The 17,129-nt window shown below is 39.1% G+C and overlaps 2 protein-coding genes across 2 annotated transcripts; one reads left to right on the forward strand and one right to left on the reverse strand.

The window, feature by feature from the left end:
* Positions 1–3,471: 3,471 nt before the first annotated feature.
* LOC105362868 (circadian clock-controlled protein) lies at positions 3,472–8,109 on the forward strand. The gene is made up of 5 exons (XM_011500393.1): positions 3,472–3,620; positions 5,598–5,690; positions 5,767–6,033; positions 6,712–6,870; positions 7,943–8,109. The coding sequence occupies exons 1-5, from the start codon at positions 3,536–3,538 to the stop codon at positions 8,092–8,094; spliced, it is 756 nt and encodes a 251-aa protein (XP_011498695.1). The 5' UTR covers positions 3,472–3,535; the 3' UTR covers positions 8,095–8,109.
* Positions 8,110–9,083: 974 nt separating this feature from the next.
* Positions 9,084–16,148, reverse strand: LOC105362869 (protein takeout). The gene is made up of 5 exons (XM_011500395.1): positions 15,960–16,148; positions 14,315–14,448; positions 12,186–12,358; positions 10,167–10,375; positions 9,084–9,283 (listed from the first exon to the last, which is right to left on the reverse strand). The coding sequence occupies exons 1-5, from the start codon at positions 16,036–16,038 to the stop codon at positions 9,132–9,134; spliced, it is 747 nt and encodes a 248-aa protein (XP_011498697.1). The 5' UTR covers positions 16,039–16,148; the 3' UTR covers positions 9,084–9,131.
* Positions 16,149–17,129: the final 981 nt, after the last annotated feature.

Raw genomic sequence — 17,129 nt, forward strand, 5'->3', positions numbered from 1 at the left:
GGGGTGGGGAGGGGGGAGGGGGGAGGGGGAGGGGGGCTTTAAGCTAGGTACACATCGAAATTCGATCGAGGCGTCTCGTTGTCCTTATGATCGAAGTGTGTCAGCGCGCCACTCGCTAGGCCAATTTTTCTTTTCTTCTTCTTGGCCGCGATTGTTGGCATCGGCTTTTCCCGCCCGAGACGCTTTGCGAATCTGCCCGCATAATCGGCTAATCGGATACCTCGGAGCGCTCATCTCCATTAGCGCGTTTGTGCTGAATGTCGAAGACCCGACTATGGGATTTCCATGCATTCCTCTCGAGATCGTAGATGTAAAACCATTACTTAATCGGGACGCGATATCGTTGCTTTATATAGATCCAAGCAGAAAATCTTCATTGTTTACTTTATATTTTGCATTCGTGATATTTACTATTGATCCTTCATCGTGATATATTAATACTCGCAGGTGTTAAAAGTTGGTATTTAATTTCACACCGACGTACTCTGACAATTACTTGCATTGCTTTACAATGAATCGTTTCTTGAAGCTAATCATTGAGCATAGTTCATGGTTTTATGGTAATGAAGAATTTGCAATCGGCTTCTTTTCCACTTGCTATGCTCACTTACCAAAAAAAAAAAAAAAACCACCACCGAAATATATCAAACTCCTATGCTAAATTATTTCTTATGAGCTTATTTACTGTACTGCCTATTTACAATACTACTACATAAATATAGCTAAATACTACGTTTAAATATGTCTTACGACAATTTTCATGAATAATGTTTTATCTCGTAAGTTACATTACCGTACATCGCTCAAGGTAAAGATAGCCTTTGTTTTGCAATTTCCTTTTCAAGGACAGACCTAGAACTTTAATTCGATTATGCAAAAAATTATTATAATGCATTAGCCTTGTATTTCAAAATGTCTAATTCGATCATTTATTCAACACTCGTTCGCAAATACATGCTTCTTCTACTTCCTTTCTAGCCTTTTCATTTTCATCATCGATTTATTACGATTTATTTCTAGAATTAATCCTGCCACGATTTATGAATCGAATAGCACGCCATTCTAAAGCAATGCTTAATCAAAAATTCCCTTATCTACATTATTGAACGACGACAACGTAGGCGGCTTCTCGAACGTATAATAATACTGAATGAAAGGAAGAAAGAAAGGAGAGAGAGAGAGAGAGAGAGAGAGAGAGAGAGAGAGAGAGAACTCATCGCAGCCCGCCGCAAAGAGAGCTCCTTCGATTATATTATAAAAAAAATTCGAATATTATAAAATTACAGGATAGTCTCGATATTTTTGCTTTTGCCCAGTTGCTTTTCATCAAAGTACAATTCCGAGAGAGCATTTTTTTCTTCAATTTTCTCGTGCTTTCCATTGTAATTTTTAATTGCTCGAACTACTTAAATGCATTATTACATTACCGAGCTGTTCGTATCAATACGCGGGAAAATGATAATGTACTCTTGAAAATCTCTTTCGCGTACAAGCAATAAAGTTTGGTGTGACTTTGATGTGAAGCAAGTTCAGTCTCTCGCTCGCTGGCATTGAAGTTTCCATTGTATTTTTATTTATTCCAGGCTTTTCACGAACGCACTTATTTAGTAATTTGCTCGGTACTCGCGCCTCACCCGAATCAATTATTACATTATCCCGTACTTTATGTTTTCTGGGAAGAAGATGAGTCCAATTGCCCGGGTATTGGACGTCGAGCATTAAACGCAATTTCGCGACGCCTTCGATAAAACGAGGTAATTATTCATTCAAGTTAATACGAGTGGGTACGTATTATCCGCTTATTAATGCGTCGCATACGTCGAGGCGCGCGTAACGACGTTATTCGTAACTCACCCTAACCTTAAGATAATAGTCGCGGGCAGCGGCGATATCATGCCGATCGATCATGACCATTAAGAATCAATGAGTCGGCAAGAAAACGCGATAAATAAACATTTTGATGGAGATTGGACATCCCCGCGAGTGCACGGGACGCACCTGTAGCGCCTCGCGCTTACAAGCTCATTCTCATTCGCGCGAGATTATTCGATTCAAGGGCAACGGCTTCGATCACAATGAGATCCCCCCACCCCTCCCCCACCGATTCTTACATAATGAGCACGCTTGGCGACTCGCCGCCACCGCCGTCGCCTTACAACGCACACGTGGAATAACGAATGCCGTGTCCCATTAACCTACGTGTCCATCGGGATTCCACTGCCTAGCTGTTTTCTTCAAAAATTTCGCTTCCTTTACGCCACCCTCGCCTCGCCACCGTTTTCCCTGCCCGCCATTTTGCAGAGTAATATGCTGCACCACGGAGACGTAATCTACTGCACCATACCTCGGCCCCCTATACTCGTCTTCATATTTTTCTCATAGCTTATTCAGGCCTCTTGTGCACGCGATACAACCTCTTTTAACACCCATCCATCTTCAACTCTTTAGCTTCTCCGGCATATTATTCTAAGTTTATGCTCGTCCGAGCATTATCGTGACGAAGAGTTCCACCTTAATTTCATGGGCTTTTTACTTTTTGTTCACATCCGAATACAGGAATGGCGATGGGTATCCTTTGCTTTTGAATCGTGTCTAATTTTTTTTCTTCTTCTATTTTATCTTTATTCTTTCCAATCTAATTTTCCCAAAACAAACGTGATTGTTGTTGTCGTTGTTGTTGTTGTTGTTGTTGTTGTTGTCGTCGTTTCTTACGATACATTATTAGACTGTTACATAATTTATAAGATCTATTTGGAAGTAATCAGTAGCCACGAACGATGTGCGGAGCGCGGTTATTCAATGGCTTAAGCGCAAAAAATTTCTGCTCAAAACAACTCGAATATTTTACGTTTATCCGTGATATTTACGTGCTAATCTTGCGTTAATATTACTCTTGGCATTAATCATAGAATTCGCAGGGAATACGAAGATCGAAAAAGGCGCTTAATTAGCATGCGATGCTTTAGCCTCGGAAAAAAGAGCGTAAACGCTGGCTCGAATGAAAATATACGTGAAAAGCCAAAAGTTTCATACGATAATAATGACATCGTGATTCCAGTGAATCGTCGAGTGATGGTGCTCGATCACCACACCATGAAAATTAATCCTATGAAAATTTATTAACTTCGAGCCGCGCGCGTACGAAAACATTGCCAATTAATGATACATCGACTATCAATGTTGACAATGTCAGAGTTTCGATAAATTCGATTTCCAAACTCAAGTGCCGCTTTGTCTGGAGGAGAAATCCGGACTACCGTAATATCCACCCCCGTAGGGAAGTCCTTTCCCATCTTCCATCGGCAGATCCACTACCAGTAATACGTTAAAAAGTGTCGAGTACCCGTGTGCGCGCATTAATTACATGCATTTTGCAATGCATTGGCGGCAGCGGCGGCGGCTCGGGATAATCGAGCGCTTCGCCGACTATTGCTGCAGCTACTGCAAGTCCTTGGCTCGGGAAACTATATAAAGAGAACGTTTAATTGGTCGGCTGGGCATAGCATTTTTCAGTGGTGTCTTGTGCGTAGCCACAATGTCGACGACGACGATGCTATTCTGTGCTATTCTCTGCGCGCTCCTCGTAGCCCAGGCATCCTGCGCCGAGGAAGTGTCACTACGTGAGTTTCATAATTATCCATATCCTTTAGCGACGTGGACATCTCCTTCGTCACGGTTGCCGCTACCCGACATTCGCTGGCTTTCTACCACCGAGATACAACTCTGTGCTCTTTACCCAAGCTCTTTATCCGCTCTTTCCTGATCGCATCTGATTAATCAATAAGATTTTCCATCGCTGCTTCCAATATCGATCCTTCTTTCTCCCACGCTATCTTTTTTGCTTTTTCTTTCGGAATTTACGCACAATGAATCGAGAACGTAATATGTAAACACGTTTTGCTCCCTATCATTCGATGATATATTTCGTGGGTTTGAAAGGTACGCAACTCCACGATTCGTAATGAATACGAAGAGAGATTGAATTACTTTATCGCAACATCACTTATTTGAATCTGAAAATTAATTAGAGTCTGGGATTATCGATCGGCTTAGAAGCCGATATTAAACGTTAATCTGATAATGACATTTATTTTAATTTTAGATATTATACTACTACTACTACTACGACTACTACTTATACTACTACTACTACTACTACTACTACTACTACTACTACTACTACTACTACTACTACTACTACTACTACTACTACTACTACTACTACTACTAATATACTACTACTACTACTACTACTACTACTTATACTACTACGACTACTTATACTACTACTACTATTAGTACAATAGATTTCATAATGAGTCGAAATACGAAATAATATCGTACAATTATTAATATAAATTTTCATTGGCACATGTAGATTTGCATGGGAAAATAGGCATAACACTTCAATTGTTACATATATTTGTGAATGTATTTTTTCTTTTTCTCTTTTCTCTAGTTCTTCTCAATCTTTGGCAATAAGCGTAAACTTACCCCAAATAATTTATCCCTACATCGTTTTTAACAGTTAAAAACTAATATTTCAATGAAACTTCATTACTTTTGATGCCTTGGATCAATCGTACTATCATTAATCAATAAAATTAAATAACATTAATTATGAAACTGGCACACGAAGATGCATTTATGTATAAATGTATTAGCTTTAATGAAACACAATGATATAACGCGACATTTCAATATGCGCGTTGTCCTTTAGTATTTTTCGCACAGTTAGCAATGATGTTTTCTTGTACGTCATAAAAAAAAAAAAAAAAAAAAAAAAAAACTCCAAAAATAATATTGTAAAATATCATTCATGTAATTACTATGTGCAGCCGTTATGCACTTAACGATACAATTAATCAATCAAATTCATCAAATTAGCGAATGAAATTTTTCGAAAATTCAAATATTCTCAATACTTTAAATAGTGAAATGTCGAAGGATGACAAAGAGAATTAAAAAATTATAGGTTCCCATCTGTATTATTAAATTGACAACTAAATTCTTTATAATCAAGAAACTTCCAGTCATTTATCAGTAACTCGATTATTATTTCGATTGCGCGTATTTGTAAGAGATTTTCCAGTCACTAAATTATCTTGACTACGTTTTTGGATAATCATGAAATATTATTACTATTCTCCAAACAAAAATTATACGTGCAATGTCCTTGAATTTACTGCCGAAGTAATGAATTAATGAGATTATGACTAAAATGAGTTTTCAAAGCTATTAAAGTTTTTCAAGTACGGCTCGATTAAGCTTCGAGTCCTAATGAAATATTTAATACAAAGAAAAGTTCCAACACCCCACGTGCCGGTACAATAGAGCCGCTCAAATTAATGCGATTGTTAATGGATTTGCAGTGCATTGATAATCCGGTTATCAAGCTACTTTCCAGGACTTATATATTAAAACAATGAAATCCTTGTAAATTCGCAAGCGAATCGTCACGGCATCGTCGTTAAGCCAAAATCATTCTCGGCGAATAACACGCTTATACTTGCAATTTAATCGATCTCACTCGGCAGCCAGTCAAGCCTCGTAAATTCGCACTTTTGTACATTTACCACAGCCTAATGATTTTACAGCAAGGAGCGTGAAAGTTTGCAATCGCCGGAGCTCGGATTACTCCTCCTGTCTAAGGCTCGCCATTCAGGAGTCATGGCTGACATTTGTCAAAGGTGAGTGTACCCCGCGCGGCAGCCCGACCCCGGCGATCGGATTATTCCTTTAAACGGCTATCGTCGAGTCCCTTAGGTATCCCGCAGTTACAGCTGCCGGTTCTCGACCCAATGAGCATGGACTACATAGAGAGCAATTACCAGGCGGCTGAGATCTCCGGCAGGTTCAGCCTGCGCGATGTTAAGACCTACGGCTTAGCCAGGACCAACTTCCTCGCGGTGCGGCCTTACTTCAGCGGCAACACCATGAATATGGAAATTGACGTGGAGGTGCCGAAGGCCTTCATCGATGGCAACTACAAGGCCGATGGCTCGATCGGATTGTACAAGATTGGAGGAAAAGGTACGTCATCGCGCGCATATTTTCTTATTGATCAATAATTGCGGGAAACTCGCGACTCGCCGTGACTCGCTTGATAAGCACGGAACACTATCGAGAAATTACGTTATTTACAAAGGGACTTGTCGGCCAACATCCACGTAATCACATTTTTTTATAAAAGTTTTTCAATCGGTCGTTATTATCGAGGATCGATAGAAATAATTATGCGGAGTACCGGTCGACCTAGCCGAGGCGTAAAATTATATTCTCCATAGATTTCTCGTTTCCATTTCCTTTATTAATTATTTATGCTAGTAAAATTTCTAAAAATTTATTGAAAATTATGCAGAGATAATAATGCATTGCGCATGTGGCAAGGTTCTGAAATGTATTTGGTCATGATATGAGGATGTGTTGTCTTCTTTTATTTCTTTTTCGTTTTTATTATTATTATTATTTTTATTTTATTTATTTATTTATTTATTATTTTTTTTTTCGTAAAGCGATTGATCATTGGAAACGAAGTATAACGATTCGAATTTAATATACGCCGAATCATCTATTCACAATATGCAAAGCCAGCCAATTGGTATTTCGACACATTAGCGGAAATATTTAGGTCGTTATAGGCGCTAAAATTATTGGAGTGCGATCGTTTTTAATGTGATACGATATTTTTTACTTTCGCGCTTTACCTAGGATATTTCAACGTGAGCATAGACCACATTAGCGCTACGTGGAGCTTGGAAGGACACGTTGACGACGATAGATGGATCATCGATCATCTCCATATCTACCCCGATGTTGAGAAACTAAAAGTACACTTTACCGATCTTTTCAACGGCAACGACGAGCTCAGTAAGTTTTTCTGTTTAGTCGCGAATCGTTTATCTCTTGATTCAGCGCCACTATTTCCCAAATATTGGCCAAAGCTTTTGATCGCAAACGCATTTGTTGCTACCTCATTGCAATCCACTGAAATTAATTAACAAAATTCGTTGGCAGCTTATTTCGTTCATAAATTGGTCTCTACGCGATACGGCTCACATCACGAATGATTATTTAATGTAATGATGATTTGCAGTAAATATAAATAATAATACATTTTGTTAAACTAACTTTTGTTAAACTCTTTAAAATGCATGTGAACGCAATGATAATACTTTCATGAAATAATAGTACAGTAAACTCTTTTAATTTAAGCACAAATTGTGCTTTGAAGTAAATCAAAAAATTTTTTTTTCTCACAAAAAATCATTACAGTATAATTAACGAAATTTATTTATTTAAATCCATTGCTTAAGAAATGAGAAATTTTATTAAAAATTATATTAGTATTCTTTAAAAAGCTATATAAATATGCTTGAATGAAGTACATTAATCGACTCATTTATACCATAATAATGTAATAAGCTTTCAAGAAATGACTTTGCAAATTTATTTTTACCTTTATAAATCCAATGCTAATGAAGAGACATTATTGATGAATACATCTATTATTATTATTAGTATTATTAAATAGTTAATGATTTAACGTGGTAAATATCATGACTGTACTAAAGTTTTATCAAGGATAAGAAAATCGAATTGCATACAACGAATATTACCATCTAAAGGAATTTTTAAATACTTTCTGGTTTATGTGTGCGTGTGTTTGTGTGTGTGTGTGTGTGTTTTGTGTGTGTTTTTGTGTCTTTTTTTAAATATGTTAATTAAAATTATAGTGATGTCCATGGAATTAACATATTAATTTATGGAAATTTCTATACAAAGTAAATGCACACAACTCATTTGTCTAGCTAAACTTTAATGTTGCATATGTTTTACCAGATTCAGAACATATACTTTATATTTTTTGTGATAAAATAACGATGCATATAAAATAGAAATTGATTTTATCTTAAAGCATTTACAATTATGTTTGTTTTAGACAAAGCGGCCCTTAGTCTCGTCAATGAATATTGGCAAGTATTTTATAAAGGATTTCTGCCGTCTCTTGAGAAACACTGGGACCAATATCTTAGCGATTTCCTTAATCGATTCATCTTTTCAAAGATCTCGGTCTCCAAAGTATTCCCATGAATTATTAGTGATGTTTTTTTTTTGTTTTTTTTTTGCTTTTTTGTCAACTTTAAATAAAAATACAAATAAAATACGTTGGACCAATGTCGATTGAATAAATTTCTTCTCAATCTTACGACTGTAAAGATGAACTAATTATTATTAAAATAGTTGTGAAAGTATTGTGAAACGTTGTACATTTGTTCTGTAAGTTGTGAAAAAAAAAGAAAGAAGAAATTTACATTATCTTAAGTACAACAAAAGCCAGTATGTTCTGTAAATAAAGAAATAAAAAAATCTTTATTCGTTTAATTTCTCCTTGTACTAATTATTAGCTTAACATTTGCCAAAACACGTAAACGGGATGAATTCTATGATATTTACGAGCATGTCTAGATACGTAGAAAGTTTTCCTGCGTTAAACAACTTTCCTTCGCTTTTAGCAAGTGCACTTGCCTACTGGAAAGTCGTATTTAAAAATTCTCTTAAACTTTCGCTAAACCTGTCATAATACCACAGATTTTTTTAGACACATAAATAAATAATTATTATGAAGCGATCGCTTGTGGAATGGGATAATTAACATACGAATTTGTATTTTCTAAATACTAAGACCCTGTTTATTTTTTGTCACTTTGATGGATGAGCTGACATTTACAATGAGCTAAATTAAAAACAACTATCTACATAAAACGGTTTATTATTTGCACCGGTAATCACTGCACGTAAAGCTACGAAAGTACCAATAAGCTTAATGTTAATTTGAAATAGCCACATTTAATGCTTCGATGAAATTTGTCGACGTTAAAGGCTAAACTTTAACAGGCGCACACAGTTATAAAATTTGCAACGTTTTCGTCTCAAATATACACGTAACGAGAAACATAAACTTAAGTGTTATGAAAAATATTTGCAAACGTCTATTGTAAGTAAGGTAACTAGATAAACAAAAAAGAAATAAATCTGAATTAACACAAGAAACAAAAAGGAAAGAAAAAACAAAGAAACAAAAAAAAAACAAAAAAAAAACAAAACAAAACGCTCGCCTTCCACTAAGATCATTCCAATAAAAATGTTTCAACCGGAACGTTACGAAGAAGTTGGTTGACGATGCCGGCGAAAAGCGTAGACAATTTCTTCTTCAATTGCGGCTCCATGATCTTTAAGACTTCTTGGCCATTTTCACGGAGGAAAAGGTTCGTTGCTTCAGCTAAAAATAACGAATTAAAACAATTATTTCAAATTGGCGTTAAAGGCAGATCTAATAAATGTATTTATATTATCCAATGGAAAGTGTGACGCCTTTATTCTTAAAGCTAATCAAAGAAAGTTCCATATACCACGAGGTAAAGTTTACGTTCGGCTGTCTCGATCGCAAGTAAATTAATCATTTTCTTATTGGTCATAGAATAAAAATTGTACACTCGAGCACGAGTCCAAGGCATTGGATTATTGGACATATTAATCTCATTGAAATTGAAATTGAAATATGAACGGCAGACTTTTTCACAATATTATCATACGACATTTACTTTTCTCCTTCAATATTCGTAAGTCAAATATTGATAATAAATCATATTTTTCCTCGCATCGTAAGCCAACAACTTTTTTTTTTTTTTTTTTTTTTTTTTTTATCAAATTTTTACGTAAATATCAAGTTTCTTGGTAATCTCATTAGCATTTTTTTTTTTTTTTTTTTCATTCAAGAGTCAATCAGGTAGATATTTACAGTGCGATAGGCTATCTAAACACCTGTTTGCCAGCTTCCCGCTGAAAATGAGACGACACGTACGATTGTTCCGAATTTGTTCAGCTGGTACTTTAAAGAGAAGCGCGACATAAAAACGACGTGGCAAGTGCTTGCTGACAACGAAGCCAACAGAAATAGAAATGGATGTTTATCTCAAGTCCTTATCATTATTCGTAAATATCGCAATGCCGAACCCTCGATTACAGTGCAATTGCCAGCGTCGAGTACACTAAATCTCGTTCGGTTCGCGTAAATATTAGGATTAAGCTTATAAGCGGCAGTAGCGAGCCTGTCCCCGGGGTCAAGAACCTCGCGATGAGCGATCCCGTCCTTCTCAACTTACTCAATATCCGATTATTATTGAAGACTTTGCGCACGCGCATGTTGACGTCCTTCACGCCGAGCTGCACGTCAAGATTATCGATGTTCAGGTAGGTCTTGCCTGAGCGCGGGTGCATCGAGACTAGGCCCCGAACGAGGGCCCGTGCCCCAGCGAACCTGGCGTGAAAGGTTCCGCTGCCGCTCGCCGGTAGAATGATCAGTACGCCTGAGCTGCAATGAGTTAGAGAAAAAGCAGAGTGAATCAGTCGACTCGCCCTTGCCGATAACTTATTAGCGAGCCGTTTTATCGGGCGTGTCTTGCATAATCCCCTTTGAGGCTTCATCGACGGGGACGTGGCGTGGCGGAAGAGGGATATGGTGAGGTCGTTAAAGATAATTATCGCTCAGAAGAGAGTAACAAATTATAGCGGAGGTCAGTGCGTTAGTGGGCGGTAGTCCGTGCACTCGAGGTGGAGTCGTGTGGCGTACATATGCTCCTAAGGAGGCATTCGAGCGTTACTCCCTCGTTCTTATAAAGAAACAATTTAGTCCTTTTAATACGTCCCTCACTTATTTATTCCTAATAAGGACTGCCGGCACTTATTTTATCTACTTGGAATTTTTCAAAACTATTTATTGCTTCTTTTTTATGTAGGCATAAGTGAGTAGAGATCATATTTTGTAGGTCACGAGCGGTTGACGGAAAAGATTTGTGGAATGGGCTTGTGTCGAATTCTCGAAAATTTTTTTAATTTTTTGTACATTATATCTAATCGTTGTTAATAAATAGCCAAATAATGAACCTTGTTATCTAAATAACTTTTACATTTTTGTACTCGTGCATCCAGAATCTAGAATAATATCGATCGTCTCTTTATTCAATTTAAGTTTAAGATATAATAGACAAAATTTATTCGTTCTCACATTATCAATTCTATTATAATAATAATATTGCTCATCTGTCAATCACGTGTATTAATTATCTCATTGGTACAATAACAACAAACAAACAAACAAACAAACAAACAAAACAAAAAACAAAAAAATCGGAATTTAACCGAAGGCAAATAATAATAAATTATTTTATAACAAATAGTGATTATGATTCGCGCAGTGACTCACAAATTTTCATTATCGTTGTCATTAAGGAAAACTAATCATGTCGTTTTGAACTTTTTAAATTAGTGCTCTAAGAATGAGTTTTTCGTGTGAAAATTTAATCATTGAAAATGTGCAATGTACTATCATTTCATCAGACTACATTATAATTAACTACATTAGCATTGAGGAAACATTAACGTTGAGGATTAAAATTTTGCATCAATATTTCAAATCCGTTTGATTAATAATAATAAATACATAATTAATTATACACAATGAAAGCTCGAATGGGTAAAAAGAAAATAACTTTCAGTTAGTAACATTCAGCTCGGTATGTATCATTAGGCTATTTTACCTAGGAAAGAAAGGGAGGGAGAGAGAGAGAGAGAGAGAGAGAGAGAGAGAGAGAGTGAGAAATGAGTTATAGAAAAAAGAAAAACGAGCAATGGGCAAACAACAACAACAACGACGACGACGACGACGATGACGACAACGACTACAACGACAACGACAATGTTGGAGATATAATGTGGAGAATTAATGTAGGAAGGATGAAAGAATTTGAAAGCCAAGAAGTTGTAATGGAACGTAGGGGGGTTAAATGAAATCGAATTAAACGAAACCCCGGGATGAGATGTTCTTGGTTAAGGGCGCTTAAGCAAGTGACGATAGTCGATCGATGCTGCAGTTAAGGTAAGAAATTATTTTTTCCCCATTATTAAATCCCATCGACAGCGAGGGAATTGATAATGCAGCTGCGGCGCATCCGTCAGCGCCACGCACCTTAACCTATCGGCAAAATTAAAAGCGAGAACGAGTAACGGCCGCTGAAAAATTAGTCGAAACTTGTCAGGCAGGGCCACACTCTTAAGAGCCGAAGGGAGGAAGGGCTCGCGCGGCCGATAGCGCGAAGGATACGTGGCCGCCGCAGGAGACGCACCTGGTGTATTGGGCGTCAAGGATGAGCGCCGGCATTCTGATGATCGCCTCGAAGGGCGAACCAAGCTTGATGTCGTCCACCGTGTAGTTGCTCGCTCCCCTCACTAGGAGCTCGCGCAGCCGCACAGTGTAACCGTTCGTGCCACCTGTCAGCGACAGCTTCAGCTCGTCCATCTGTTGGCAGAAGACAAGCTACATCGTTACCATCGCGCCCCCTTGCAAATGCGCATGCGCCCGCGCGCGTCCAACTGCCCTCCCTGATTTTCTTTGCCAGGGCCGCATCTCGCGGTGCGCTTGGATTTTTCACGCCGCCTCGCGGCCTCCGCTCTACGCTCCTTGAGAGAAAGTGCAGATGAGTGCTGAGGCGAGCGGCTGCGGGGACGCTCGAAGGGGGAGACGAGAAAGCACGGAGGAGGCCGGCCAGACCCGTGGTCCGAGCTCGCATCGGATCCTTTATTGGGCCTCGCCTCGTCCGTCCTTGCATCGTAAACGTCCATTACCAGGTAGCAAATAAATACTACGTCACGAGCCTGTGCCGACGAGTTGAAACTAGAACGCGGCTAGGGTCGACATTTGTCCAGCATCTGTAATGATTTTTTTTCTAGGAACCTGATTAGGGTCCCGTGGCTTGAGATATATTTACGGAAATTAAGGACCAACCTGCCCAGTTTTTCGGCTTTCCCCTCCCGCGCGCTTTCGAATCTCCTGCCAGCTGCGCAAAATCAAGCGGGTCAGTATCACGCTTATTTCGATGTAATTATTTACAGAAAGCGGTGGAGGGATGGGGGGGGGGAGGGAGATGCGACGAGGGGATAAAGGCATCGATGGCATTGACTTTGTTATTGGAATCTCTTTAAATACTTGGGAAAATAAGCTGCTGGTAATGGTAATGTAATCGTCACGCTCCAGTGTCCGGCGAAGATAGTTGATGAATAATAATAATTGGGAGACTCGAAGTTGTGAAAGCGCGTGGATAAATAGAGCCGTAATATTTTAGAGGAGCACGATGTCGAAAAATTTGCGTAAGCAGCGAAAGAGGAGAGAGTGGAAGATAGGAAATGGTGATTTGTCTGATTATTTGCGATCGCCTTAACCAAGTTAGCTAATGTACCAAAGAAAATTTACGAGTGGCTGTATGCGCTTTGACCTGACTCCCTCTGTTTATTGCTTTATGCTTACGTAAGGATCCGCAAATGGATGACAGGTCGATAAATACCATCGTACGGTCGGTAATTGGGTACCTGGTCGTACTTGTATGCAACATGCCTCGTTAATTTACAAAAAAAAAAAAAAAAAAAAAAAGAAACAAGCATATCAAGCGACTACAAGTGCTCTTCGATTATAATCGATCGACGTTTTAACGTTCAATTTTATATAGTAATTTTGTTAGTTTCACTCATTCCCCGTGATTTATTCTTTCCTAGCTTTACAAACTTTCAGACGCCCAATCAATTGTTTAAATAGTCATAATATTCAAAATATCAAACCACGACGGTTTCATCATCATACATATATTTGAAGCTCAGTGACATTCTGAAACGTAATGTTGACGTGGAAACACATTTCGCCGTCCGAGATTAATATGCAACTTAGCGCTCTTTAACGGTCTTATGTCGTTAAGTCGTCCAAGCCCACAGTAGCACTAAGCACAAGGGCCTATAAACCATCGAGATTATCATAGATTTTAAGTGTATGTTTGTATAGTGCAAGGTTTTATTAACGCATTAACTTACGCGCACACTCGGATGCTCGGCGACTGTCGCTCACAATAACAATTTTCTGCCGAGGCGAGTCTAAACTCACCTAATGACATCCACGAATGAATTACGAGATAAAGTATATTTTCAGAATATTTCCAAGAGATTTCACCTCAAGTCCAAGAGTATCGGCGGCTATTAGGGAAACGATTAGCGTTCTCGTCTACCTCGAAGTGCCTGTTCCCGTACACGTGGTGGACGACGAGTCGACTCGTACGTAGTGCCTCGTTATCCCGTGTATTCAGCAACAACCAAATTCGTGGATTGTTAATCGTTAATCGGTCGTGCAAAAAGCCGCGATGGTCACTCAAGGAACTTTCATCTCTGAAACAACGCGCCGTCCGCAAGATTATAATAATAAAGGATGACTTACGCGAAAAGGCTCGACTGCTGGCAGCTCGATTTCCGGGATGCCAGCCTTCAGATACGGCCGGAGATGATGCAGCGCGTCGATCAGGCAGGATTTCAGCTTGGGATCGCTTCTCGAGCATTGCTTTACGTATTGCGCTGAAACATAAGGAGCGTCGATCCTTGGGAGGCGCTTTTTTGCATTTACGAATGGGCTTTGGTCATCGATGTTTTTCAACCTCTCATATATTACGCGAAGTGAAATCATTATTTTCAATAGCCGCTTTCTTCAAGATTCTAATTGAAAATTTAATCGTAAGCTCTTTCGTTGCCTTGGTATTGCGCGTTCCCGTTGTTCACAATCGCCAATCAACGGATGATTATGCGTTATTTGCCTCTTACGAGCGGTGGTCGATGATGTACTCATTGTACTTACTTTTTCAAGTCAAATCAATGCCTTTATCGATGCAGAAGAAAAAAAAAATAATTTCGTTGATAAATGATTATTCACGATTGTGACAATCGTCATCTAATTGAGTGCCGTATAATTGCAATGAAAGCTTCTATTCGTCGTCACCTCGTGTCGTGTTACTTCATTCGTTCGTATTTTCCTCGCATTTTCGTTCGTTAATTCGCGAGAAAAAACACATTTGTAAATAACTAAGTTGACTCTAATTTTCTAAAATTAAATGTAGAATAGTTATATGATTTATCGGTTGACTTATAGCTTTCTGACTTGTATCTCCATATACTTATAACAATAAAGCGAGAAAGCATGTATTTTCTAAATGTGACTGAACTTCTGCCTATTTTTCTTCACCGTCATTTCAACATTTTAATACGCATTAATAAACTTAACGGCAACTTTTCATTTATTTCAAGATCATGTAAACACTGCAGATTATTCGTAAATTACGAGCCTTTCCAAGTTAATGTATTTTAATGGAATTTCTTTTTGAGATATCATATGTGACTATTGTGGTTTATTTTGACGGAACAAAGGAAACGTCGACCGACATTCATAAGTTGTTTATACGGCTATTAAATTTTACGAATTGCGGTGAATTGCAGTGAATTGCGGAACAGACATGGCATTGGTATACACAATGAAAAAAAAAAAAAAAATGAAATCGGAAAAGTGATTTTAAAAGAATGTAATTGTTGAAATAACTCACGTTGTCTTAGAACGCCCCCCCCCCCGTCTCTGTAAAAACGTTTCAACCCAACGCTATTTATCCTAGAAATGTAATTTTGTTTTTTGAACCGTCTAACGGTATAATAAAAACTGTCCTCATACTACCAAATTAGTTTTCACCGTACATCGTCGATCGGTTTCACTGGAATCCCAATCAAAAGAAAGTAGAAGAAAAGAAAAAAAAAATCCAAAAGGAATAACGAAGCAATGGGGGGAACGAACGGCCCAAGGAAACGAGAGTGCGTGGCAATTAGGTATTTGGTCGGCTATTCCGGGCGTCGCTGATCTATTAAATTCGATAACGGAAACCAGGCCCGACGTCACTCTCGCTTCGGTGTCTCCCCAGGTCCCGAGCGATGCTTATCTCGCGCCTCTCCTCCTACAGCCAGTGCGCGGATGCCCGATCCCCCGAAAAGCGAGTGGGTCTCGTTGCTTGGGGCTAGGGAGACGACTCGGCCCCTCGGGGCCTACTCACGGGTCGGTCCCTCGCCGATGTCGGCCCGGACGAGGGCAAGGAGCGCCAGCAGGAGCGCGAGAGCTGCGTCGAAGAGCATTGCGAGCGAGGAGTCGTGCCGTCGGAGCTGGACTGAAGCGCAAGTGCAGCGGGCCCCGTTGGCCAATGGACTTTCACCGTGGTTGCAGTCTCGCGATACCGAGCTCGACGAACTCGAGGAAGGGAGTCAAGGGACCACCACTACCACTACCACCACCACCACCACCACCACCACCACGATAACGACCACGACCAGCCTCCTCGCTTTTCCGCGAGAAGGTCCCCACCGTGCGTCGCCTGGGCCCGAGGATAATTACACGATCGCTCCGCGACCGCTTTTCCTTTCTCTGGACCCGATAGATTTATTGGAGGATAGCCGTCTTGCCGTGAGGCGTGGTACTAGGTTGCCCGTCTGACGGTTATTCTTTGTGTCTGGCAGCTTCACACGTTCTCTCTCTCTCTCTCTCTCTCTCTCTCTCGTTATCTCTCTATCTTTTCGTCGCAGCTCTCTTTGAGTCGCGCGCGTTGCGCTCGAAGAAACTCGATCCATTTTATCGAAATTAAATACTCGTCGGACCCTGAGCTTGACTTTCAATTGACCAGCTCCGTTTTGTTGATAATTCTAAATTGTCCAATTGTTCTATAACCTCTTGGCATTCTAGTGAGGCGATGAGGAGGTGTTTGTATACTTGTCGTATTATTTTCAAATCAATTTCGTCGTTTACGAATAATTTACTATTTAAAATCTCATATTGATGGATTTTTATTTGAACTTGTGAGGAATATAAATGCCAATATTTTTAAGCGATCGTATGGTTCCTAAAGGACGTTTTTATGCTGGAAGCATTTGAAACTTGATATCGGACAGGTTGACTGCGACGATAAACGATAATTTTTCTTCCTGAAGTTTCATCTTTTATTTGCATTTAATATGATATCAAAGACTTATTAGCTTCGTTCATTGAGTGATATTCATATAATTTCATAAGTATATTTACGTTGGGAAAGCCTTGTAACGATGGAAATATGTATGCTGATGACATTGCATAAACATCTAGTAAAGTCTGACGAAATATAATACGCTAGATTTATAGAGAGAAAAAAAAGAAAAAAAGAAAAAAACCTCTTTTACACACACACACACGCGCGCGC

Source organism: Ceratosolen solmsi, unplaced genomic scaffold (genome assembly GCF_000503995.2).
Source record: "Ceratosolen solmsi marchali unplaced genomic scaffold, CerSol_1.0 scaffold56, whole genome shotgun sequence".
In the NCBI taxonomy this organism is placed as follows: Eukaryota; Metazoa; Arthropoda; class Insecta; order Hymenoptera; family Agaonidae; genus Ceratosolen; species Ceratosolen solmsi.